The 24,227-nt window shown below is 47.2% G+C and overlaps 1 protein-coding gene across 1 annotated transcript; it reads right to left on the bottom strand.

Moving 5' to 3' along the window:
- Window positions 1-219: 219 nt before the first annotated feature.
- IRF4 (interferon regulatory factor 4) lies at window positions 220-15,815 on the bottom strand. The gene is made up of 9 exons (XM_064426134.1): window positions 15,610-15,815; window positions 13,771-14,065; window positions 13,117-13,303; window positions 12,254-12,342; window positions 11,562-11,703; window positions 9,734-9,841; window positions 8,064-8,417; window positions 4,017-4,129; window positions 220-2,064 (listed from the first exon to the last, which is right to left on the bottom strand). The coding sequence occupies exons 1-9, from the start codon at window positions 15,798-15,800 to the stop codon at window positions 1,921-1,923; spliced, it is 1,623 nt and encodes a 540-aa protein (XP_064282204.1). The 5' UTR covers window positions 15,801-15,815; the 3' UTR covers window positions 220-1,920.
- Between the last annotated feature and the right edge of the window lie 8,412 nt (window positions 15,816-24,227).

Raw genomic sequence — 24,227 nt, 5'->3', positions numbered from 1 at the left:
GAGCCAAAGGGGAACCTCCCTGTTTTCCCTTTTTCTGTACCTGTGGCTAATATTGCAGACATTTCCGTAAACAAAAATCCTTACCTTCTGACCTTTCTCTGCACTTTAGGCTCAGAACAGAGTTCCCCATAGACAGCCAGCAGCGCTGCCCAGGTTCACAGTGCAGAACCACACGCGTTAGATTTGTCCCACTACTGAAAACAACACATACGCACCGAGTTGGTAGGGAAATAGAACTTTATTCCAAGACATGAGCTGAAGCAATGAGCATATGAAGCAACAACCACTAGAAAAAAAGTGAAAAACACATCAAATATTTGTATTGTACCAGTTAAGTTTGAACACAGAAGTCCCTTTCCATAAAATGTATGCGCAGGACAAAAGCACATGCGAATCTCAGATGGTCACCTAGAGCATTGCTTTTAATGTCTAAGAAAGAGGTCTCCCCTACAAAAATCTTTAAGCCAGGAAAAAAACCCTTCAAGTAACAAAGTAGAAATGATCTGTTCATTCTGCTTGGCACTGTGGAGAAGGAGGGGGATAATATATCCCAAAAGAGTATGCATCTTTAAGATGTATAAATTCAAAGTCCCTAACACAAGTCTGCTGCCAGACCAAGTACCGTTTTTTCTTCCTCATTTAGGAAGTCAAGTGAAGTATGTCTGCTAAGCACAGGGGGATCATGTTCTGGAGTGAAAGCTGCTAAGACCACACGGTCTGCCTGCCAGCAAGGAAACTTCATTGACTCACACACCCAACAGAACTTTTCTTTCTAACATCACCCTACCACTGAAAGCTGCGAACTGCATCAAATTCTGCAAACATTCAGACAAGTATTTCCTTCAGTGCCTTAATACAGAAAGCTAAATGCTGCTCTCCTTGAGCTCTCCCTTCACATTCATTTCAGTACCACTGGAAGAAAGCTGCAAGTGCACATAAACAGCAGAGATGGCTCTGTATAAGTCATGGGTGGTGGTTATTTTAACCTGGCTTATGTATGTGACATCAAAAAGGGGTAGCTGGACTTTCTGTGCTATTTGCAAGGTCTGCCAACTTAATTCTAATGCATACATACATACATACATACATATATATGTGTATGTATAATGCATGCATGGTAGCTTACAATCGTAAGAAAAATGCAATTTATTTATAAACCTGCTCTTTGGGACTCTAGAATTTTAGTGGTTGATCCACTAAATTCACAGGTAATATAAGCTGAATGGTCACTCTTCTTTACACAGTACCATAAAAGCATTACTTTAGAAACTGCTATCATGGAGGCTAATCCAATAACAACAATGGCAGCAACAAAATTAATTGTCAGGACAAGTGTCAGTCAGGCATTAAAAAAATACATCTCTGAAGAATTGCATTGTTTTCAAAAAATACACTGAAATATTCTATACAAGAATATAGGCATCACACTTATGAATCTAAATTTATAACCACGTACATGTATTAGCTATTCTCAAAAAACCATCTACATTTGCTACCCACCTACAGTAGCTACAGTTTCAAATTGGGAACACTGCAAATTTATGTACTTTCCCTGAGATCAGTAATCCAAAATAAATAGCCCTGCAAAGGTAACAGTGTAAACTCTGATTTAAGTCTTCAGTAAGGATCAGTCCGCAAAAGCCAAGAAGAACATTAAGCAAACGTAAACACAGCAATCATTTTGTCAGTTTGTGAGTTAATTCTCAGTGACAGCGGAACCCCATGTGAGATGTAGCATCCAAATGTTGAAGACCCGTCAATTTTATTGTACAATACAGTTGTCCTAGTTGCTCACTTTCCTATCACTGTACCCCTGAATGCATCCAGCTGGGATTGTGGATCTCCAAATTGTGACCCAGATCTGCTCTTCCACTCTGCACAATCTTTACAGTGCCTTTAAAAGCACTCTTTCTGAGGTTCTTACTCTTGAATAGAGGAATGGCGAATAGATCTGTGATAATCCTCTGGACTAGTCACAAGTTCTGGTAAATCATAGCCTCTCAGCAGATGTCCACTGTTTTGTTGAGCAAAGTAATACAGCTGCCTGGCAAACATTGGTTCAACCTTAAGAACAGACAAAATGTTAATCAGACATGTGACAAAACTTCACGCTCCTCATCTTAGTTATTCAGGGTGGTTTTAAGTTAAAAACAAGATAGGGCAGAACAGTTCTGCTTACCAGAATGGGAATGCAATTTCAGTGGTTTTACTAATTTCTGTTTAACACTAGGTCTTGCCTAGCCTAGCCTAGCTCTGCTGCCAAGTGTCTCGCAACCTGCACACACTCCTTACCTTCACCACCTTCATTATAAGGGACTGCAGCAGTGACACAAATGATGTATCAAAAATTGCAGTCCCTTAGCCAGCCCCAGGCTCTGAGCAATGCCCACAGGACACACATGCCCACAGCCACTCAAAGTGTTTAAGCATGTTGAACACGCCAGAAGTCTTGTCTGCACTGCAAAGTACTTTGAGGACTTAACTTGAAATGCTGGAGCCCTCAGATAGACTGAGACAAGTTGCCAAATGACTGTGTCTGAAGTTAGATTTCAGCCTAACATCAAGGTTACTTTTGTTTCTGTTCATTCAAGCTCTTATGAGGAATTTGTTCAACCACCAAGTGGGATTTGTATGAGTTAACACTGCCTTCACTTCTGTCTCTTCAGAAACCACCACTCCCTCTCAGGGCTTTGGGCTCTGACTGTAAATATGTGAGCTGTACACTGAGAACAAACACCTGAAGCTCTCCTTACTCCTAAGGAGGACATGCTGGATAACCCTTGTCCACAACCCTCTCCTGCTGGTCAGCCAATCCCTCCATGTCAAAAGACACAGGCACTGTTTTGGAGGAAATAAATGCCAAGGTGGAGATGGGAAGGCAGAGGGACAGGTGTCCCAGGCAGCTTTCAGTGCAGAATTGTTTGGTGGGATGGTAGAGTCCCACCAGCCCACAAGCCAGGGCAGATTGAGAAGATGAGCAAATTGAGCAATTGCCAAAGCTCCTGAAGCAAAGGTCTGGAAACAGCAGGAGGTACAGGCTCACAGAGAAGATACCAGGACAAGAGCTGGATAACGGGGCTGGAGGGAGGATGCTACAAAGCAGGGATGGAAAGCTGGAAAGCCAAAATAAGAATGGGAAGAAGTTGAAGGAGAGTCAGGGATAGGCAACCATCTCTAACTAGTCATTGCACAGCTCAGGATGGATTTGTCAGCTTCTCAACTTCCACCCCAGAGACCTGCCAGGCAACAGTGTGGCAGCACAAAAGCTACACAGCTAAACAGAGGCCACAGCTTACCGCAGAAGTCTGACTTGGCACCCATCCTGCTGCTAAAGGGGCTTTCGAAAAATTTAAAAGAGACACCAGTTTTTTTCTCAAGGATGCAGTAAGCTAAGCCCTGCCACTAATGTGAGCATTACCATTTCTCTTGTGGTTTTATGGGCCAATACAGCCAATTCAGAAAGTACCTGGTCTCAGCCTCCACCCTCGCCCTCTCTCAGAGCGCATCCCGAAACAGCAGCTCTGAGTGTGTGTGAACTGAGGTCAGGCAGCCCAGGAGCCTGACAGCTGCTGAACCCTGAAGCTGCACAGGCAGCCCTGCATCCCACCAAGGGCTGAGGCCCTTGAGATGCAAGCTGGGATTCTGGAGCAACTTCAGGTGCAGTGGGTGTAAAAGCACCACATCCTGCAGTGGTCAGGCAGCCCAAGCAGCTGCACAACTGGGCTGCTGGTGATAACAACACAGCCCAGCAGTCCCAGGCACATTTCAGCTTTAGATGGGATTTGCAGCAGATCACAAAATGCTCTGTAGAGAGGGAAAATCAGGTGCTCTGCCCTACTGAGCGCTTCCAGTCAGTCCTTGGCAGATCTGGGGATTAAACCTTGCTCTGGAAAGTGCTGCATCTTCAACAATTTACTACTTCTCTCATAATCTATACGAGGCACAAAAGCCTGGCTGGCAGATTCATATCCTCCAAGGAGTGTGCTTGTTTTAGGTAAGGCAGAAATCCTACTTACATGGGCTGTAATTAGTTTCCTCTGCCTCTGTGGATCTGGAAATTCCTCCCCAAAGCACAGAGCGACCTGGTATCTCGGCAGCGGACGTCCATGGTGAGCAAAGGCTTGCAGCTCTGGGAAGAGAGAAAGTATCGTGCTGTGGAATAATCAGGGGAGACAGGCAAGCACCTCACAACTACTCACTCACTCCCACCACCAGCACGGGAGAGAAAAACAGAATGGCAAAAGGAAAAAAAAAATGTGAGTTGAGATAAAGACAGTTTAATGGGTAAAAAGAAACAAAGAAGACAAAACAAAGAAAAATAAGTGATGGAAAAATCAATCACTCGTTACTGGCTGATCTACACACAGCCAGTGCCCAAGCAACAGCAACCTCTGGCAAACTCCCCCATGCCCTGTTTTACTGCAGAACACAAGGTCATATGGAATGGAATATCCCTCAGCTGGGACTGCTGAAGCCCTGACTGCGCCCCTCCCCAGACTCTTGTCCACCCCAGACTGCAGCCTGTGAGGGCAGAGTGAGACAAGGAGAAAGCCTTGACATTGTGCTTGCACTGTTCAACATCAGCTGAATTGTCCCTGTGTTATCAGCACTGTTTAGGTCACAAATCCAAACCACAGCATCACAAGGACCACTATGAAGAAAATTAACCCTGCTCCAGTCAAAACCAGTACAGGCCAGTAAGACAGACTTTGTGGATGACCTTGGAGCACAGTGGAGAAGATAAAGTAACTCCAGGGGGTGATGAGAGAGGTCAGGAAAAAGACAAAAGGTAAGCACAAGACACTGAGTTTGGAGACCTTCCCTCGGATCAGGGGGAGCTGGTTATAACACTGCAACTTTTCTGTTTACTTTGTCTCACAATTAATTTCATATGCACAAACCAAGACATCTTCCAGTTCTTACTTCTATGGGACCCTGACAGCAGAACCCCTGGAGCAGACACTACTGGTAGCTGGGGACCATTCAAGCAGACACACAAGAGCAGCACTGAAACCAATGGCTTGGCAGTGCCAGAGACAAAATCCTGCCAGGCACAAAAATTAGCCAGAGCCAGACTGTGACAGAGGTAAAGTCACTGTCACACTGTCATTGTCACTCTGCGGTAAGGAAGGGGGAAGGGCTCCACTTCAGCCGTGTACTGAGCCAGCAAAAGTGCTTTCTGTGTCTTCTGTGCCCCTGCACTCTCTTTGCTAACCCATAACCTTGTGCAAAGTGAAATGATGAAATAGTATTATTCTAATAGTCAGTGTCCCCTGTTAAAAGTAGCAGGGGAGGCCTTTATAAGGTACTCCCACTCAGACCAAAATCTCCAGTGTTGTGAACCAAATGTGGCTGTGGCACTGCATTTCCATCCAGAAAACAAAAAATTCAATCCCACACAATATCCTTGCTGAAGTGTGTGTTAAGTGCTGTGTTTCAGTACACAGCTGATAGGTAAATATTCCATTTTAATTTATAACCCTGTTCATGCTTTCTGAAAAAAGCTGCAATTAATATTAAAGCCAATGTATTACAATGAAGCACCCTCACTGCTAGAGAGGGAAAGGAGAGCCTTTGACCTTGACATGACAAATGCATCTTTTCCCAAAATACACCCCTGCCATTCCTACTCTAACTGCAAGCTTTTCAGACCAAGGTGTGGATTCAGTGACTATTTCAACATAATCTCAACCCTGGCTTGGACTACTACTCTTACTGAGAGGGCGAGTAAAACAAGTAAAACAATGGGCAGCTCACTTAAAACATGGAGTAAAGTGGAACTTTCCCCAAAGTCTCCCCAAAAATCCCTGAAGTGCACCATGACCTCTCTGGGATAAGGCAAGAAAGAAGAGATTTTCCATGGGACTCTGCTTCCCTCTGTGCTCCTACAGGACAAGGAAGAGCGACCCACCCAAGGCCAATCCAGCTGATGTGCAGCTTCTTTCAACTTCCTCTTTCCCTTGTTCTACTTGGCCTCAGCAATTCCCCAAATCCTGAGTACCTGTGGGAGTGCCCATAGCACAGACCTGGAGAAGAAAGCCCTTTCTTTCCCACCACCAGGATAATCATGGTCTGAGTTCAGCCCTGAGCGTCTCCAAAACCTTCCACTTGCTCTGTCTTCCTTTCCAGGCCCAGGTGCATCATCCAACAGCAAAGGGCTCCCCATGTGCCTCCCCAAACCTTTCCCACCTCCTGATACTCCTGCTCCAGCTGCCACTCCTTCTGTCCCACCAATTGTCCTCTGGCTGCCCCCTCACACTCCAAGCTCTCTTCCTCTGTTCTCCTACTCTCCACCCAGCCCCATTTACAACAATTACAATGGATTTATCTCTCTCCACAGAGACCATTCCCCAGGTTTCTGATTTACTGCCCCATTTTAGCTTTCTCAGCAGCAGAGGCTTCTCAGCACAGGCCCCAATGCCCCAGTGCAGTTTGCATTGTAGGGTTCAGCTCCTCAGTGGTTTGCCAAGAGCTGTGGCTGGTTCACAGCAGTTCCTCACCTGTCCCTTTCTCTGCTGTTCATGATTCCCTCTCCTGGCAGAGATCATCTGCCTCTCTTCCCAGGAGAGTCCCAGTTTCCCAGCACAGGGGAATCCCTGAGCTTGTTTGCAGGCTGGGACCTCAGCACATTCAATTAACACAGCAGATGTGTCAGGCCCATGGCAAGTCACTTCCAAACTTCACTGAGCATCATCACATGCAAAAACTCACTTTGCACACGCCACAGACTGTGACTGCAACCACACACTTGGGTTTGCACAGGCACTGGTGCATAAGTAATTTAGGAGGGGTGAAAAATAACTATTGCTTGAGCTTATCTTTGGGGTTATGTGTCTAAAAAGAGATGTCCTGTCAACCATTTGGAAGAACCCAGAGCACATCTAAAAAACCACCTGAGAAAAGGGAAAGGGATTTCCAAAACCATCACCAGGCACAGAATTATACATCTTTAAATTAGCATGTGATTGAAGCCCAGCCCAATGCCTGACCTAAAATTCCCCTTTCTAACTGTCAATTCTCACATCTATATAAGATTTCTCTCTTTAAATGCAATTTTTTCTTGGCTGTTTCTCTAGGACGGCGTATCAACCTTGGAATATAAAGTATGCTAAAACAGATGATTTGGATTTCATTTGTTGGGGTTTTTTAAATTTTGCAAGGCATTATACCCCTGAAGAGTGTCATGGCAGTGCTGCTGCCCTGTTCTAGTAATGAAACACACCAAACCATAGCAACTTAGCTCACCTCTAAGTGATGCCAGAAATATCCAGAAAGAGCCAATATCTATTCCTGCTGCCCAAGCTGTCCTCTGGGACAATGACCATCTCCCACCAGTTTCTATGGGTGGACAGCTCTCCTCTCCCTAACTGTGCAGGTGTGCTGGGAAGTGGGGTTGAAGCTTTGCCCCTTCCCTTCACGGGCTGTAAGGAGAAGGCACTGTCCTAAAGCACTCCCCTGCTCCCTCTGCACTGCCTTGTGCAAAATGAGATCTTTCCAGAGAGCTCTGGTGAGGTATGCACCTCCCTGCTCAGCATATTAGGCAGGCCTGAAATTCCAGACTTTGTGAAACCCTTTTGAATTCCTAGATATCTTTCAGACACTGGCACAGACTGTAAAGAAGGCTTGCTAATGAAACTTGTATACTCTGGGCAAGAGCTCAGGCTTGCTCTGGGTCAGGCTGAGAGGAGTGCAGGTGCAGACCACAGACCTGTCCATGACTTAGACTAGCAAACCCAAGATGAGGATCCAGTTTTCTGTGTCAATTTATGGAAAAACTCTTTTTCTAGGTTCCTCCTTATGCTTCATTTAGAAATGTCAGAGATTGGGCGTCACCAGCTGAGCCTCTGCTCAGTTGACTTCTGCTGGTGTGTGCAGGGGCATTGAATGTGCAGAGAGCAGAAATTTATAGGATTACTCAGGATTCAAGCACCCCTTGGCTGCATTTGCCCAGAAGTATCAAGGGGCAATTCTCACTTAAATGAAAAGAGCACTCCCATAAAGCTGATTAGGACAGTGATCAGCTGACATTTCCAAAAGGCTATCAAAGCCATAGTGGGAATTACCTGTTAAAAACTGCTGAGTATCAAAGAGCTTGCATGTTTGGTCCCGCTCCAGCTTGTTGGGTCGGTCACTGCAGAGCGCCATTGGCCCATCCCAGTAGATCCTGCTTTGGCAAAGTCTCTTGGCGTAGAGGCCATCAGGTGCCATCCACAGAATTACTCCTCGTTCCAGGTGGCTCAGCAGTTTTTCTATGTTCTTCCTCTGGCCATTATCCTCTGGATAAGGGAAGATAACTTGGTCCAGGCCGCTGACCTCGTAGCTTTGGCCGTGGGATATCCTACAGCCTTCAGGACTGGAAGTTGTCACCTCCTTCACCAGAATTTCACGGTAGTATAAGCAGATGTGGAGTCGGCAGTCTACAAGGACAAACAAACAAACAAACAAAAAACAATCACTGTAATACATTAGTAGGGATGTTTAATGTTTCAGATCTGTGCTAAGGCCAAGAGACAAGTTTGCATAAGATTGCTGAGCCCAGTGGTCAGCGCCACCCAGAAGGTCATATTAGTAAAAAAAAAATAAATAAATAAAATTATAAATACTAAAATTTTTGGGGCACAGTAGCATTAATGCTCTCTCATCTTATTAAAAGGGCTATTGATGTGTGGGAATTTGGTAGGAACTAAAATCCCACCAAGTTCTTCACATTTCCATTTAAAAGGAAAAATCTGCACAGAAAAAGTTGATGTTGGTCACATTTTCCAAGTTCACGTCATGATTAAACCCACCGGCTCAGTACACTTCCTCAGGTTTAACAAGGAAGTAGCTGAGTTTCCCCCCAGACTTTGCATAGAAAAGGCTTCTGCACAGGGGACCTGCAAACCTGCACTCAGCTGCCTGCAGAGAAGCAACTGCTGGCTCCAGCTCCAACAGGGCTGTACCCAAAGTCCCCTGCCTTGCTTTCAAATGGCCATTTGGTCCACTTGGCTGACTCCTACATATTCACACAGCACTGAAAATATATATATATATAGTATATACATGTGTGTTTGTATCTTCACACACACACACAAAGACACACACATCTATACACCCACACTGACCCTGACTCAGGAGAACAATCCCACTTAAGAAACCCACCAAGCAGCACTTTACAGGTCTATCCATTATTTCCATGAAAGAACATCCCCACACCTCTTTCTAGAATTACTCAAAAAGTTCCCCAGTATCCAGACATCTGCAAACCTGGCTGAAATAACTTCCCTTTTCTTTTCTGAATGTCTTTTTTTTTATTTCACCAGGAGTAACAAAGCAGAGAAAAGCCAGATGGCACCAACAGGAGCACTACAAGCACTATCAATTTTGGGGGGGGGTCCTCCCAAATGAAAACCTGAGCCTTAAGTCACTGACACTCCTAAATTGCCAAACTCCCCTGGGAAGGCCTGATTTGGTGTCTCACCAAAGCAACCCAGCACTAACACCACAAGCCAGCAAAGCACTTCCATAAGCTTTAACCACCTCCATCTCCTGGAGCTAGGGCTGGAAGTGCTTAAGTATCCTGGAAAACAGACTTACAACCATACACCCAAATTCACATTCATTAAAGAGGTTTCTTTTTTTTTTTTTCTTCTTTTTTCCTTTCATCTGAAAGGAGAGATGGTGCCTGGGCAAGTCAGAAGTGGGAGTCTCTTTGTCAAGCTCCCCAGGAAGCCTGGGGGGTTACAGACCTTACCTGACAGAGCGAGGGCTTCACCAGACCTTATGCTTGGCTCAATCGGGATGCCAGGAGCCTGGGACTCAGGAGGAGCACAAGCATAAAAGGTTCCTGTCACCTGACAACCTGTTTGCACAAACGAAAGTCAGTGACAGAGGCCTAAATCCTAAAGGAAAAGCTAGGGCAGAGATGCAAAAGTGAGTTTTCCAGGGCCCCAACAAGAACACTCTCTCTCTTTCCCCTTCTTCTTAAGAAGCTCCTATTTCCCAATTCCTCCAGGTAGGCCAACTCTACCAATCATTTCAGATGTTACCTGGACTATATTTTCAATTGGGTCTGCATGAAATAATCTCTTAGTGTTTCTATATTCCCCATAGTCCTTTTCCTTACTAAACCTGTTATTCCATTAAAGAAATAATTGACATTTTTAACTAGACTACAGTGCTCTTAAAAATCGCCTGCATGAAACAATTCATATTTCAAAAAAACTTTGCTAATGATGTGTATAACAATAAAGCTGGGATTAACACTGTTTAAATGTAGGTAAAGAAAAATGTGCAGCAGAAGATTATTAGGGTTTTATTAGCAGAACTACTGTTTAGAACTACTAAACTGTTCCAACAGATGCCTTTGAATAAGTGGATTATACCATGGACAAATGATGTTTTTCCTCTGTTTTCAATGCAAATAGAAGTCTTTGGAGGATGATGCACATTTCCCAGTGGCAAAACTCACCACAACCAGGAGCTGGAGTAACTGGGATAAAAAACACCCATCATCTCTTGATGCATTTTATAGCCCAGTGAGAAACACAGTATCAACCACTAACAACAGCCTACAAATTCAGCAAAGCCTCCAAACCTGTGGAAGTGCTGCATGATGCACTTCAGGGCAGAGCTCATTCTACTTGCTACCTTGATTTTTTTTATTAGCAAATAACTCAACTAAAGAGCAAAACATTCTGCCTAATAATTCCAATATACTGCCAGCAAAAGTTGCAGTGCACTGAGTATTTACTTTACAGCAGATCTAAAGATTTCTCTGCATCAAAAGTGGGAGAGAGCTGTCCTCTGAAAATATAGCACCTACTCCAAGAGTCCTTTCTTGCTTCCCTTCTTTTCCTGCCCTTCTCCTCACAAAGCAAATGCCTGTATCCTCAGGTGAGTTACCCTGCAAGGGTCTGCAGCACACAGTTCCCTTTCTCTTATGTTTTATTCCTGCAAGCTTCTGCACTGCCAATTTTCACAATTTGGTCTTTTTCCTACAGATGCAGAGCTTGGAAAGCCATGATTGTGTTAGGCTCTGGTACTGTGAGATCTTTGGGGAAGGAAACATTCCTTTATTCTGTTTCTGTTGTACCAGCCCCAAGAGAGTCTCAATCCATGACAAGTTGTCCCACTGCCACAGCACTAAAATAAAGTAATAATTCCAGTTTTCCTCTAGGGAGAATAATGTCAGTCTAACCCACAAGGCTGGAGGGAAAACCTCACTGGTGTATGCCTCAAAAAGCCCAAAATCAGAGAGAAAAGCTAAAGAACATATGTTCCCATTTGGGGTTTTTTGAGGGCTGGTTGCCTTCTTTGTTGCTCAGGGCTTTTGAGACAGCTGAGGACTTTTGGGGGCTGATTTCTATCAATGCAGAGGAGTGCACAGCCCACACACCACACATACAGTGGCAGTGGATGCAAGAGCCAGGACAAAGGTGGCTCCCTTTCAGGGGAACCCAGCACCCCTCCACATCCACATCTGCTAATTCCAATCAAAGCCACAAATAACAAGCCTGAGGAATCTGAGGTTCCTCCAGGTGGCCAGTCTCAGCAAGCAGCCCTGAACAGGGGTGTCTTACCATTTTCACAGCCGGGCCCTTGCCAGTGATGACCGCGAGCGGCGAAGGGGACGCTGGCGCACTGGTACGGAATGTCGGGATGCGGCTGCTCCGGGGCAAACTCCCTCCAGTTCCGCTCATGGGGCACCATGTAGTTGGGTACCTATTCAATTTAACGAGGTATTCTTTCAGTAGGCAGCTGTCAGAACCGACGCTATGCATTGCATCAGCTTTCTCATCTCAGCGCCTTGATTCTCCCTGCCAAAGCCCACGGAGGTCTGAGCTGTGCCCAGGCTACGCGGATGGCACTTGGCCACCACCACCAATGAGGCTTTCAAATGGGTTTCTCACCACTGGTGTAAATAATAAGCAGAGTGGAATAACAAAAGGCAGTCAAAGCACTGCTGGTAAATGTCTGCTTGAAAGAGCAAGGCTTCATTGGGTGCTCGCATTCTGGCACCAATAGAATGGCAGTGCACTAGGAACTGTTGTCCAACAGAAAAGAGCTATTACTCTGGGATAAACAACACCAAGGGAAATCAATTGCCCTGTGGCCTCATCTGACATTAGAAAAGTTGCTTCTCAATTTCCCAGTTCTCATAATGAAGTTTCTTCACAGGGAGAACCTGAGAGCCCCACCAGCAAGGACATAGCACAGAAATTGTGCTGCTCAGCGTAGGGGCACCAACCAAAACACTCAACTAATGCCATACCTGGGATGGTAGTGCAGTGTAAGGAGATGTTATTGGAAAGGGATGGTTCATCATTAATGGCTGTTCCTCCATGCTGATCTGTTTTGCACCTGTGTTCACCAGAGGGATGAAAATAAATTATGTCAACCACATCTTAGGGAAATCCGAAATCGGAACAATAAAGGCAAATCCATACAACCTCCATACAACTGAACAGACAGAGGACCAAAATGCCTTCCAGTGCCCACGTGGGACTGGATTCCCTGGCCCGCCTTGGACCCTGCAGTGCCCCACAGCACAGTGTGTCCCAGCCTAGTGCCCAGTGATGCCAAGCCTTTGCCTCTCACAGACCCTGCCTGGCACCAGCGCCTTCTTGGAGGGCAGGCACGGCAATGCCCCTGCCCTGGAGGCTGCAGGCTGGACATCCCTCACTCCCAACTCTTTCCCCCCAAGGCAATTACCTACTCTCTTCCCCAAAATTGTTCTTCTCTGTATTCAGAACCTAGATCCAGCATGGCTTTTTTTTTTTTTTTTGTTTTTTGGTTTTTTTTTTGCCTGTCCCTTGAGTCGCCTGCTTGGCTCTCACTGCACAGAACTGGCAGGGAGGCTCCAGCTAAAAGAGCAATTCCTGCAGTGATGTGCAGGCGCCTGTCTGCATCTTCCTGCAGGGGCTCCCTTTTGTGCTCCAGCTCAATCGCCAGCAGTCCTCCCGCAGACACAGCCTCTCAAGTCACCAGAACAAGCTGCACTTGAGCCCTCATTTTGGTCCCTTGAAAGACTTAAAAAGGCTGCAGGGCCATTCCAGAAAAGCACACTTCAGTCCTCATATGCTAGCAATGAGACATTTTCACATTCTGTTACACAGGGAATTTGAGATGCTTTACCTTTTTTGGCTCCTTCTGGCACTATTCTGTACACTTTATAGGGATCTGAGATGTCCAGCTGGCTTCTCTCCACCAGTTCTTCAAAGTCATTGCTCTTGTTCAAAGCACACCTTAATCTTGTCTTCCAGGTAGGGGGATCTGGTTTATCAATGCCCTCTCTGAACTTTCCTTTAAAAAGAGCCCAAGCCTGGAAACATTTCAGATAATCAAAAGAGCAGGAAAATGAAAAAAAAAAAAAAAAAGAGGAAAAAAAAAAGAATCAAGTACAAGGCAAAATGCTTGAAACAGCATATGTGTGTGTGCTTACATGTGCATGAATTGTTCATGAATTTACTCCCTACAGGTTTAGGCTAAAAAATAGCAGCACAGTACGGTACAAAACACAGTTTAGTGGGCATAAGAAAGGGGAATGAATGTGGAAACAGATGTGCTGCGGTCCCAGAAGCATTTAGCTCTTCACAGAGAAATGGGCAAGGGTGGGCTGTCCCTCAAACTCAGGGACACCAGGGCACAGCCAGCTCCACCAGCCAGGCAGTGTCCAGCAGCAGCCAACCAACAGAAGCAGCCACAGAGGCAGGTGGCAAGGATGGGATGGTGAGGGCCATCCCTCCTGCCCTGTGTGTCCCACCATCCCGAGCCCAGGCTGAGCCTTACCTTGAAGAGGGCGGCATCCTCCTCCCGGTTGTAGTCCTGCTTGCCAGCGTGCTTCCAGGGGATGCGGAAGATGCTCTTCTCGTCGTTCTCCCACACCAGCCCAGGGTACTTGCCGCTGTCTATCTGGTCGATCAGCCACTGGCGGAGTTTCCCATTGCCACAGCTCACCGAGTTCATCCCGCACTCGCCCGGCTCCAAGTTCATGCCACTCGTGTCAGAGGTTGTGCAGGGGGTTTTGGGGTGCCCCACCAAGCTGACCTCTCCACACACGTCCAAGCACCGGCTCTCTGGGAGGCTGTGGAGGAGGGGGAAATGGGCAGGATGTGGGAAGAGGCCAACCCACAGGTTAAGAGCTGGGCTAAGTCCTCACCAGCGGTGCCCAGTCCCTGATGCCACACACACCACACCACACCACAGCAAACAGCAGCCACGGCACGCAGAGGGGCCCTGGGGGCCCCGGGAAACACGGTACAGAGCCTCAGGAAACTGGGCACAGCCCCCCACAGCCCTCCCCGGCACTGCCTGCGCTGCAGACTTTGACAGACTTCCCCCGTCCCGATACTGTTATGCATGAACAGACATCGGTCGTTGAAATTTTTATTGTAAGTGGCTTAAGGCACAGCTCCCTTGTCCTGCTGAGAGTTCAACTGGGAGTTTACTTTTCAACCAAGCGAGGAAGAAATCACATTAAAATAGACTTGCATATGATGGCGCAAATATGTGCTATCAGACATATCACGCACACGATTCTGAGGGTTTCACACGCAGTTATGGTTTATATGGCATCCATCTATAACACCAAAGTAGCTTTCACAAGCTCACTTCAGCAAGACACACTTGAACATGTGATGTCCTATACATATCTACCCCTCCAACTGCTCCCAGCACGCACACATAGCAACACTCAAATCTATACACTGCATATACCTAAAAGTGGAAAGACAGCAGCCCACAGAGCCCGGCACAAGGGCACTTATGTCCCCAGGGACGTGGGAGCTGGCAGCCCACCACACAGAGCCCTAGAGCTGCACGCAGAGGCGCAGGCGCGCACGGAGAGCGGCTCCGCAGGGATGGGAAGGTGTGAACTCCAGGACACCGTCACCAGGGATGGGGACCTGGCGTCAGGACTGTCTCACCGATCTGGAAAACGCTTGAATGCCCGAAATCTTAGTTTGGTGGGTTCCCACTCCACCCCTCTATTACATCTAACAAAACTAAGCGATTCCTCATGCAGGAATCTTTGCCTCTAACCACGGGGAGCCTTCCCGAGACCCTTGCCAGACAGGCGCACGATGCTGTGGGCAGATGGGCACCGCACCCCTTGCACCCCTCCGCAGGGGCAGCATCCCCCGGACACCAAACCCGGCACCCCGGCGTCTCCCTTGCACATGGTGACTTCTGGGGGATGGGGCTCGCTCGGGACCGCTGCTCCCCAGCGCGCAGCCCGCAGGAGTCCGTGCGAACACCCCAAAAAAGTCACTTTCCCCCTTTCCACTGTGCACGAAGCGGATCCCTCCCACACATCCCCGCGACCCTCCCGAGGGCAGCGGGCACCGGCCGGGCTGGGAGCGGTGCGCGCCTTCAGCTCAGGATAACGGGCGGGTGTCATTTATTTTGCTTAGATTAAGAAAAAAAATAGAAGAAAGGGGGGGAAATAAAAGAGAATAAAATGAAAAAAAAAAAAAATAAAAAGGCAAACGGCTCGCTCAGGTGCCGGCAAGGAGCGACAGGAGAAGTGCCCCCCGGGGAAGCCGAGTTGCCCACCCCGCCTCCCGGCCGGGTGCCGCGGCGGAGCGCCGTGCCCGGGGGGCTGCGGCTCCGGGCTCGGCCCTCGCTTACCTCTGCGGCGGCGCTGGCAGCGGGCAGGGCCGCCGGGGCCGGGCGGCTGCCGAGACGGGGCGCGGAGCGACTGGGCCGGCGGCACCGGGAAGTTTCTTTATATGATGGAGGGCGTCGTGCCGGGCGGGGGGAGGCGGGCCCGGAGGTGGAGCCGGCGGAGGGGAGCGGGGACTTGGCGAGCTGGAAAACATCTGAGGCAGTGACACATACCCATTGCTGGTAAACACGCTGCGGGCGGGAGGGCGTGCAGCCCGGCGCCCTCCGCGTCCCCGCTGGGTTGGGTTTTTTTAAATCTTTACAGACAGACGCACATACATAAATAGCCCAGGGAAACTCCTACCAGTGAGAGCCGGGCGGCTTTTACTGTAAAGACCCAGCTCGCTACACCCACCAGAATCGTCCTAGACGGCGCCGGCCGGGCCCCCGGGATGCTCGGGGAGACGCGGGGGCATCCGCCCAGCAGCCCACGCCGTGCCCGGGCCGGCACCCCCTGCCGGCACCCCCTGCGACCCAGCCCCTCTTTGCTCCGGGCCGGCGGAGCGCAGTGAGACACACACCCGCCTCCTTTCCCCCGGGCTCGGGCTCTCCCCGTCCAGCCTACTCCGTGTTTTGCAGCCCGAAAGGTGTGAACGGGGGGCAAGGTTGGGGGCAGGAGGCAGCGAACCCCGACGGGGCGGCAGCCGCGGGAGAGGGAGAGCCACCAGCTCCGGCCGGGAGCGGCTCCATCCCCGCTGAGCCCCGGGGATGCTGCCTCCGCAAAGCCCGTCTTGGGGCGCCGGGGCTGGACCCACTGGCTGTCCTGCCTTCAGAGCCTCCTGCCCTAACGTGGTGAATGAAGGAGAGCTCGCATGAAAGTGTCTCTTGCCGCCTTTCGGGTTTCAAGCACGTGTGTCGTGCCTCAGCACTCTGGTTTTGGTCTGTTCAACGTCCCCGGCGCACATCCATCCACATCCTCTCCGCCGCAACGTCTCAGGTCACAGAATCTGTCACCGCGCGGCGCCGGAGGTTTAGGATATTAATTGCAAATCTTCAACGCCATCTTCTGAAATTTAAATGTAATTATCGCTGCGTTCTGAGGGAGAAGTGAGAAGTGCAGGCGTTTTCAGGTATTGGGTTTGTAACACATCATCCATCCTCCAAAAAACACATTGGCAGGGCCAGTATGAAATCCTTTCAGTCATGAGCCAAGGCACCTTTGGAACATTGGATATTGGATAAACAACATGTTTGATATTGGAGGTGACTGCTACCATAAATCAAGACAACTAACCACAGCTTTACCAAAAGGCATCTGAAAGACTTTCTAGAAATCCAATTTCAGTTTATGGGGTTAAGACTGTGTGGTACTCAGGGTTCCAGCTGTAATTTCACTAGGTATAAAACCATCTTGAAATATTTCACTGTAAAAGGAACACTTCTCATGTCTTCTCTTGTGTGGTTTTTAAACCAGCAAATTTGGGACCAGGGTGAAACATGCAGATTGGATCTGCACTAAGTCAAACCCTTCATGAGAAAAATAAAAACCTTTATTCTCAAATACTGAAGAATATTAATTAAAAAAAAAAAAAAAGTTGCTCTTGTCCGAAGAAATCCATGTATAGATGGAGAGGTAGATAAGTTGGATGTTACGAGAAGGTAAAGTCAGTCAAAAAATCCCCAGAGAGTACCTATGTAGGAAATTACCTGGCTGGGTGGTTGGTTGCTTTGTGCAGCAAGAACTCTATTAAAAAACTATCTCCAGCTGCCTAAATGTTAGAGGAGATGATTAAAGCCAGACCTCTACACGCACACTCGGCCTTTGCAAATCAGTCTTCTCATGATTAAGACATTCTAATCTCATTAGCTTTGCTGACTTCATTACTCAGTGTTTCTGGACATCACCCCTTTCCATTTAGGATGGCAAAAATATGTAGGACCACCATTTTGGTCTGCAAAGTAGAAAATTCTGATCAATAACTCAACTGTGGTGTCCCCATTAAATGCTGCATCACTGGGTGCTTTTTGCATGTCCTAAGAGGCAATTCCTCCCTAAGCAGCCTTGCTAGTAACACGAACACTCCAGCACCTCACAGCCTGCTCACCCATTTCTGGTGTTTTCCACACCATTGTGAGTGCCTGACTCTTCAAACCTTACCCAAAAGCCCTGCTGCACTCATGGAAGTTTTCTGAGTTAATGGCTGAAGTCCTCTTGTGAAAATGCTCTTGCTGCTGTTTAACCACTGCAGTCACTGCTGGGCCCCCTGCTTTTCACACTCTTAAGGTCACACTGACTAAAGGCATGCCAGGAAAAGTGACTCTTTCTTCTCAACAGTCTCTAAGAAGCCCTCAGTGCACAAAAAGATGGCTTCTGCTTTCACCAAACCCCTCTGAAGTCCCAGCTGACTCACCTGGGAATTGCACACAAGGTACAAAAGCAAAGAGAGGCAGATGTCATGTTAAAGCAGCTGCCAAGGGCTCTCTGAAGTGGGTCCCTGCAGAAAGGGGCAGTGCAGAGCCATGGAGCACACATATTAAATGCAGAAGTTTACTCCTCCTTTCCTTCAGGAAGGTTTCCCTTCCTCTCTGGGTTCTAAGGCTCTCCTGTCTCCCTAAAATACCACTGGGTGAACTCAGTCCCTAAGCCAGGGGGACCTCTTGTCCCCTGTATGCTGAGGACCATAAGTCTGGCAGCAGAGACCTTCTGAGGACTGTGGCTTGTTCAGGGGCTCTCTCTGTAACAGAGACCGTGAAATCCCCTCGGGATCAGCGCAGGGGGAGTTCCATGGAGCAGAACAGGAACCTGCAGAGGGGCGTGAGGGGAGCCCGCTCCGTGGTGCTGCTCCTCCCTCTCCCTGCCCTGGCTGCTCTGGCTGTCCTGGCATTCCATCTGCCAGGGGTTTGCTCATGGGGGCAGCTCCCGGTGCTCAGTACAGGTCTGGCCCTCTGCACTCTGGCTGCAGCCCAGAGCAGACCCACCAGTGAGCAGGAGTGTGGCAGCAAGCGAGCTCCTTCCCCAGATCCCCTCTCAAGTGGAGTCCCTACCCAGCAAACCTTGGGCTGAAACCCTTTGACAAATGACATTGGTAAAAGCATTTTCAGAAGTGCATTAAGCACCTAAAAGTATTTTTAGAAAGCCTGCAGCTACCTGTCTACACCTTTAGCTGTCCCAAAACCTGTTCCCCAAGGTGGAGGTTGCTGGTGGCACAGGTTTCTACCATGGGGGTGTCATCCCTCAGAAGTCCTTGCCAATCCCTGGATGCAAGTCCCTGTGGAATGATGCCCTCCACTGCCTAAAGCAGCAGCACAACTCAGACCCAAACAGGGGCACTGTAAAAGCCTCCCAACACCACGCTTCAGTCAACAGCTCTGAGGCAGGGGCTTCAGTTCAGAAGTCATTCATGCATCAGAAATATGCCTGTGGATGTAAGTGAATGAATTCAGAGACACTGTTGAAATTTGGGGCAGATTTCTGATTACTTTATTCCAGCAGAGCACTTGCTCTGTAAGCAGTCTAACATAGTTCAAACAAAAACAACAAACAATTTTATGCATCTTCTATTGTAGCAACTTCAACTTCTGGCGTCATAAGAGCTGTCTTCTTGTTTTGGAAGGGTGTTTGCAGTTCCTCCATTTAGTGACTCCAAAAACGGTATTAGTCAGTCATATATTTTCCACAATACTAATTGCAGAGACATTTTAAACTACTAGAAGCAAAGCAAACTGGCAAGCACAGTCTTTCAAGCAGAAGAGTCTCGCAGCCCAGTTGACATTATTTTAGGTGGATTTGGTGGATGTTTTGTTTTCTTTTCCTGTACTTCCCCTCTCCTTCATAGCCAATAATATTTCAAACCAATTCCCATTAGGCTGCTTTCATGCCTCTGTACATCAGCCTGTGCACAGGACTGAAAGAGCCCTTCACCACCTGTCCTCACTCCTAAGTCTTTATAGAATCATGGATTCAGTTATGTTGGAAAAACAAGTACACTTTCTGTTTAAAATCAGCAAGTGCAACTGTTAACCTAGCACTGGCCAAGTCCACTGCAAGATAAGACAATATATTAACTGCAAAATCTATTTTTTAGTAAAACCTGCAAATTAACAGAACATAAAAATGCTATTCTGTGGCTTCCTTTTGGAAAGAAAAAGTTGGCAAGCACACCCAACCAGTGTAGTGCCCTTCCCCAGAGTCCAGATGTCAGGCCCAGAGCTTGGAAATCCTGCGTTGACACTTTCACCTCTGAAAACCAACAGCAAAATTTTTATGGACTTCCTGCTCCTGAAGGAAGGAGGCTCCTTGCCTCCTGATTGAACAGCCTACCCATCTCTCCAGAGCATTTCAGCCTTTGGTATTCCAGCTACTTTCATCAGCAAGAAGCAGTCATGAATCTAAAAAAGAAAAAAAAAAAGAAGAGAACTATAGGAAAATTTAAAAATTTTAAGTAGTTTTCAAATTTAAAAAAAAAGGAAAGCACCTCATGCGGGCCAGGAGCTGTTGAGAGCTACCTCTCCCTTAACTCAGACAATCTGAGACTTCCATCTCTGCAGGGAAGCTACCAAGGACTGCCTGGGACTGCTGGCATGGGGGCAAGGGAATCGTGGTCCTCTGCCAGTGATGTGAGGCACAGCATGGCCATGTGTCCCCTATGTCCTGGAGTAACAGGTCCAGCTCACTGTCACCTGGGAATCTGTGCTACCCTTCATCCAGTGGAAGAGGCAAATCCAAATTACAGGATTTTTCATCTTTTTTTCATATCCAACCTCCTTTATTTCCAGTAAAAAGATGGGGTGGCAGGTAGGAACTTCAGGCCAATAGCCCACCTGAGCAAATTTCTTCAAGTATGTTGTGTTCTCATCGTATTTCCCATGAAGCAAGTTTACAGACTTTGCTCAAAGACATCCCAAATATGATGAGCACTGACCAAAAAAAAAAAAAAAACAAAACAAAACACTTACTGCAATTTGATCACAGAAGTAAGGCCAAACTAGGGATGGACTCTCACCATAGTGGAGAAGTGGGACTGCTCCAGAAGTGGTGCCTGACCTATTACAGCAAAGAACAAGGTAAAGACTGAATTCCTGCTTTGGAAACATTCCATGTTTGGAGACCGTTTCCAAACTGTGGGACACACAAGGAGAGGGCCAGGCTGACTGTTATGGGACAAATAGAGAGCTGGTGACCGGGGTGCTGTCACCTGTGCGTCTTGCTTGGGACACCCCTGGGATCACTGTCTTAAATACGTTCCTCCTGCAAGGAAAAAGTGATATTCCAGGGAACTGGGGAGCACTGAGCAGTGTGTGCCTGACACATTGTTTGATTCCTGGCACATTCTGAGCTTGTCAAAAGTCTGTGGCTGCATGACACTCCAAGTGCTGGACACCCTGGGAGTCTGTGAGAGCCCCATGCCCAGGGGAAGGGAGGCTGCATCTACAACCACTTTAAATACTTTAACCAATTGTTGCCAGCTTTCATGTCAGCAAATGTAAGCGATGTGCTTAGGTTCCTTTTTATCTAAGTGCAAACCCACATAATTTTCTGAATTCAAAAGATCAGCTTGGTTTTGTATATTTTGGGGTTGAGGTTCCACTTCCAAGGAAGTGAACCTGCAAGGAGCCCTGTTAAAAAAGAAAATTACTTTGAGAGGGGAGGGATTAGGGTGGCACAACAAGAAAACTCACTAAAAACTAAGCACTGAATATTAAAAAAACCCACAAGACGTATATTGCATATGTATCATCTATTCTGCTCCTGCTGCCTACTACAATTGTCCATTAAATTTCAAACTACCTGGAGTTTCTGTCCATTTGAACTGGAGCACCTTTCTGAAAAGAAATGCAAAGCAGGAAGTAAAATGATAGAGAAAGGAACTCCGGTGGAAGGGAGCTTTGGGAAGTTCCACAAAAGTCATAGATGTGGGTGCCACTAGGATTTCCCTGCTTTAAAGAAACTGGGAGGATTGCCAGTGGCACACTTGGGGCACATACAACACTGTGGAAGGAGATTCACCATTTCAAGCATAATTCGGTTTCATCCTGTCTTGATTAGCGAGGGGTAAATCCCCAACCATGATTTACTGAACAGATGGTGATGACATGCAGATCGTTGTGAGAAGGAGGTGGTGATGGTCTAGCAGTTTGTTGCATTCTTCTTTCTGATAGACAAAAGAGGAACCCAAAGCCCCAAAGGAAAAATACTTAGTGAGCAAGGAGGGCTGTGACCTAAAATATTTAAAGAATAAGAAAAACCCATTTATCTATTGCTTTTCTTTAGGCAGCAACAAAAATAACATGCCTACACATTTCTGTTGAGGAGAGACCTGGCTCATCATTCACAGGGGTGCAATGTGAGTTTGGCTGTGATCTACAGGGGGTGAGCAATCGAGCCCTAAATGAATGTACTGTGGTATTTCACTTTGAAAAGAAGCAGCTCAGCCCTATTAGATGTGCAGGAGAATGATTTAAAAGGAGACAAGTCTTTGTAAACAAGGATTTCGGTGGAGGGCGAGAATGGGGGGTAGCAAGTCAGAATTTCTCCTGCTATCAATGATCAGTCTAGCACATACATAAACTGGTGAAGGCTTTCTAAAAGTTTCCAAAAACATGTAACAGCAAATCCAACCAAAAATCACTTTACCCAGATCAACCACTGGATGCTCAGTGGTTTCAGCTCTAGCCCTTGGATCAGCAGGCCCCACAAAGCTCTCCACTGGCCAGCTGTCCTGGGCAGGGGCTTTAATGCAAGACCCTGCAGGGGGAAGTTCATCCTTTGCAGTCCTGTGACAAGTGGGACATTTGTGTTACAGTCCTCCTTGTCAGGTACCTCTATAAATGAGAGTGAATGAGAGCATGGACAAGTTTGAAGTAACCCCTCTCTCCTGGGATGTCAGCATCTTTCAGGCTAAAGCAGCTTTGGCACCTTTTTAATCCTGGGTTATGGAGGATAAACCCACTAAATGTGAGGGGAAATTCACAAGAGCTGAAATGTTGTCAGAAGACAGTAGGAAACTTCACAGCATTGTGACATGGTGGGCACTTCAGAAAAAGAGACTTGGCTGCTTTTGGAAATGTCTCCCAGAACAATGAAATTAGACTAATGATGCACTATTACATCTCCTCCCATCTTTCTCCACCCCAGATCACAGCAGCTTTTGGTATCGCTGGAAAAGGAAGGGCCATGGCAAGTGTAGTGCTGTATCCACTACTGTCTCATCGGGGGAACAGCGTCTGGGACCACCAAGGGCAGATTTACAAAGGCAGAGGGGGAAGGTCTCCATGGCAGTGAACTGCTGCTTTCCTTCCAGTGACATGGGAAATACTCCCCTTATTAGACACATAGAGTGGAATAAAGCCAAGCAGGCAATCTCAGAAAAATTCTGAATATTCTCCTAACTTTGCCTGTCAGTTGATGCAGGCCCATGATGCCTTCTGAGGGCTGAACAGCTGCAGTGACTGTTGACAGCTGATGCTGCCTGGATGGCCTCTTTCATTGACTTTTGTACCAGGTTGCTCTTTTTTAGTGGTGAAAAAGAAGAGATCTTTGCATGCATGGCTACTCATGGTTAGCATGAACAGGAAGGATGCTCTGAAGGGTGACTTACTAGCATGGGGGAATGCTTCCCTTTTGAAGCAAAATATTTTTTTTTCACATTGTCAGTGATGAAAGCTTAGCCACACACACTTCTGCTGAAGGTAGCTGCATGCTAGAAAACACCAAGAAATTCCCTCACCCACTCAGCATTACTCATTTTGTTACATAATTCTTTTTTTTTTTTTTTCTTTTGCTGTGGATTGGGTCAATAAATACACTGGCCCTTAAAAAGCCCCAGCTGTCTGTTATGCTTGTTTATAGCAAAAGCAATTTTGGCTGCGACTGAGTGGGAAGGCATCACGGGCTACTGGTCCCAGCAAGATGGTATGAATACCTTGCCACTGGTTTTATTGCAGCACCTCAGGCCCATTGTGAGACAGTTCACCTCTGGATAGTCAGACCTACAGCCTTGCAAAGGCCTTCACAATCCTCTTGCAGTGCTCCCCAGCTCTTGCTGTCCACAAGGCTGCTGTGAGAAAAATATTGTCAAATGTGCTACATTGTTTTAAATTTTTTTCTAATCCTTTTCTTTCATTTAGTCCTTGCAGATGGGAGAATTTATTGGTGATATGAGAAGTGAGATGAAATCCCATTGCATCTCTATGTAAGGCAAACTCCTGTTACATCTCTCTATTGCTACTTGAGCCTTTCCCCCACACTGATACTGCAGATGGCTGCCTTAAGAAAGGAAGGAAAAATTTTAAAAAATAAAGAAATGACCATTTGGTGCCCTTAAACTGCTACTCAAAGCACCAAAAGTCAGATCCTGCTGTCCCTGAACTGGGGAGGAGTTCCCCCTCTTTGCTGACTGGGAACAAAGTGTCCAGGGCAGGAGCTGCCTGTTGCACAGGGACAGACAGTCCCAGTCCTGCCAATGCAAGGGGCTGCCTGCTGCTACACTGCCCCAGTAGCTGTGAATTATGAGGTTTCCCTCCACAGCTGCAAGGCAATGACTTTTTAAAAGACTTTTTTAAAAGGACAGACAGCAGCATCTAAGGGGATGCAAACAAAATTCCCTGCTGACACAGTAAAACTTCTTGAGTAACAGTAAATG

The sequence above is a fragment of the Passer domesticus genome, chromosome 1, assembly GCF_036417665.1.
Source record: "Passer domesticus isolate bPasDom1 chromosome 1, bPasDom1.hap1, whole genome shotgun sequence".
Taxonomy (NCBI): Eukaryota; Metazoa; Chordata; class Aves; order Passeriformes; family Passeridae; genus Passer; species Passer domesticus.
The sequence above is the reverse complement of the archived record's forward strand: the minus strand, read 5'-3'. Positions and strand labels throughout refer to the sequence as shown.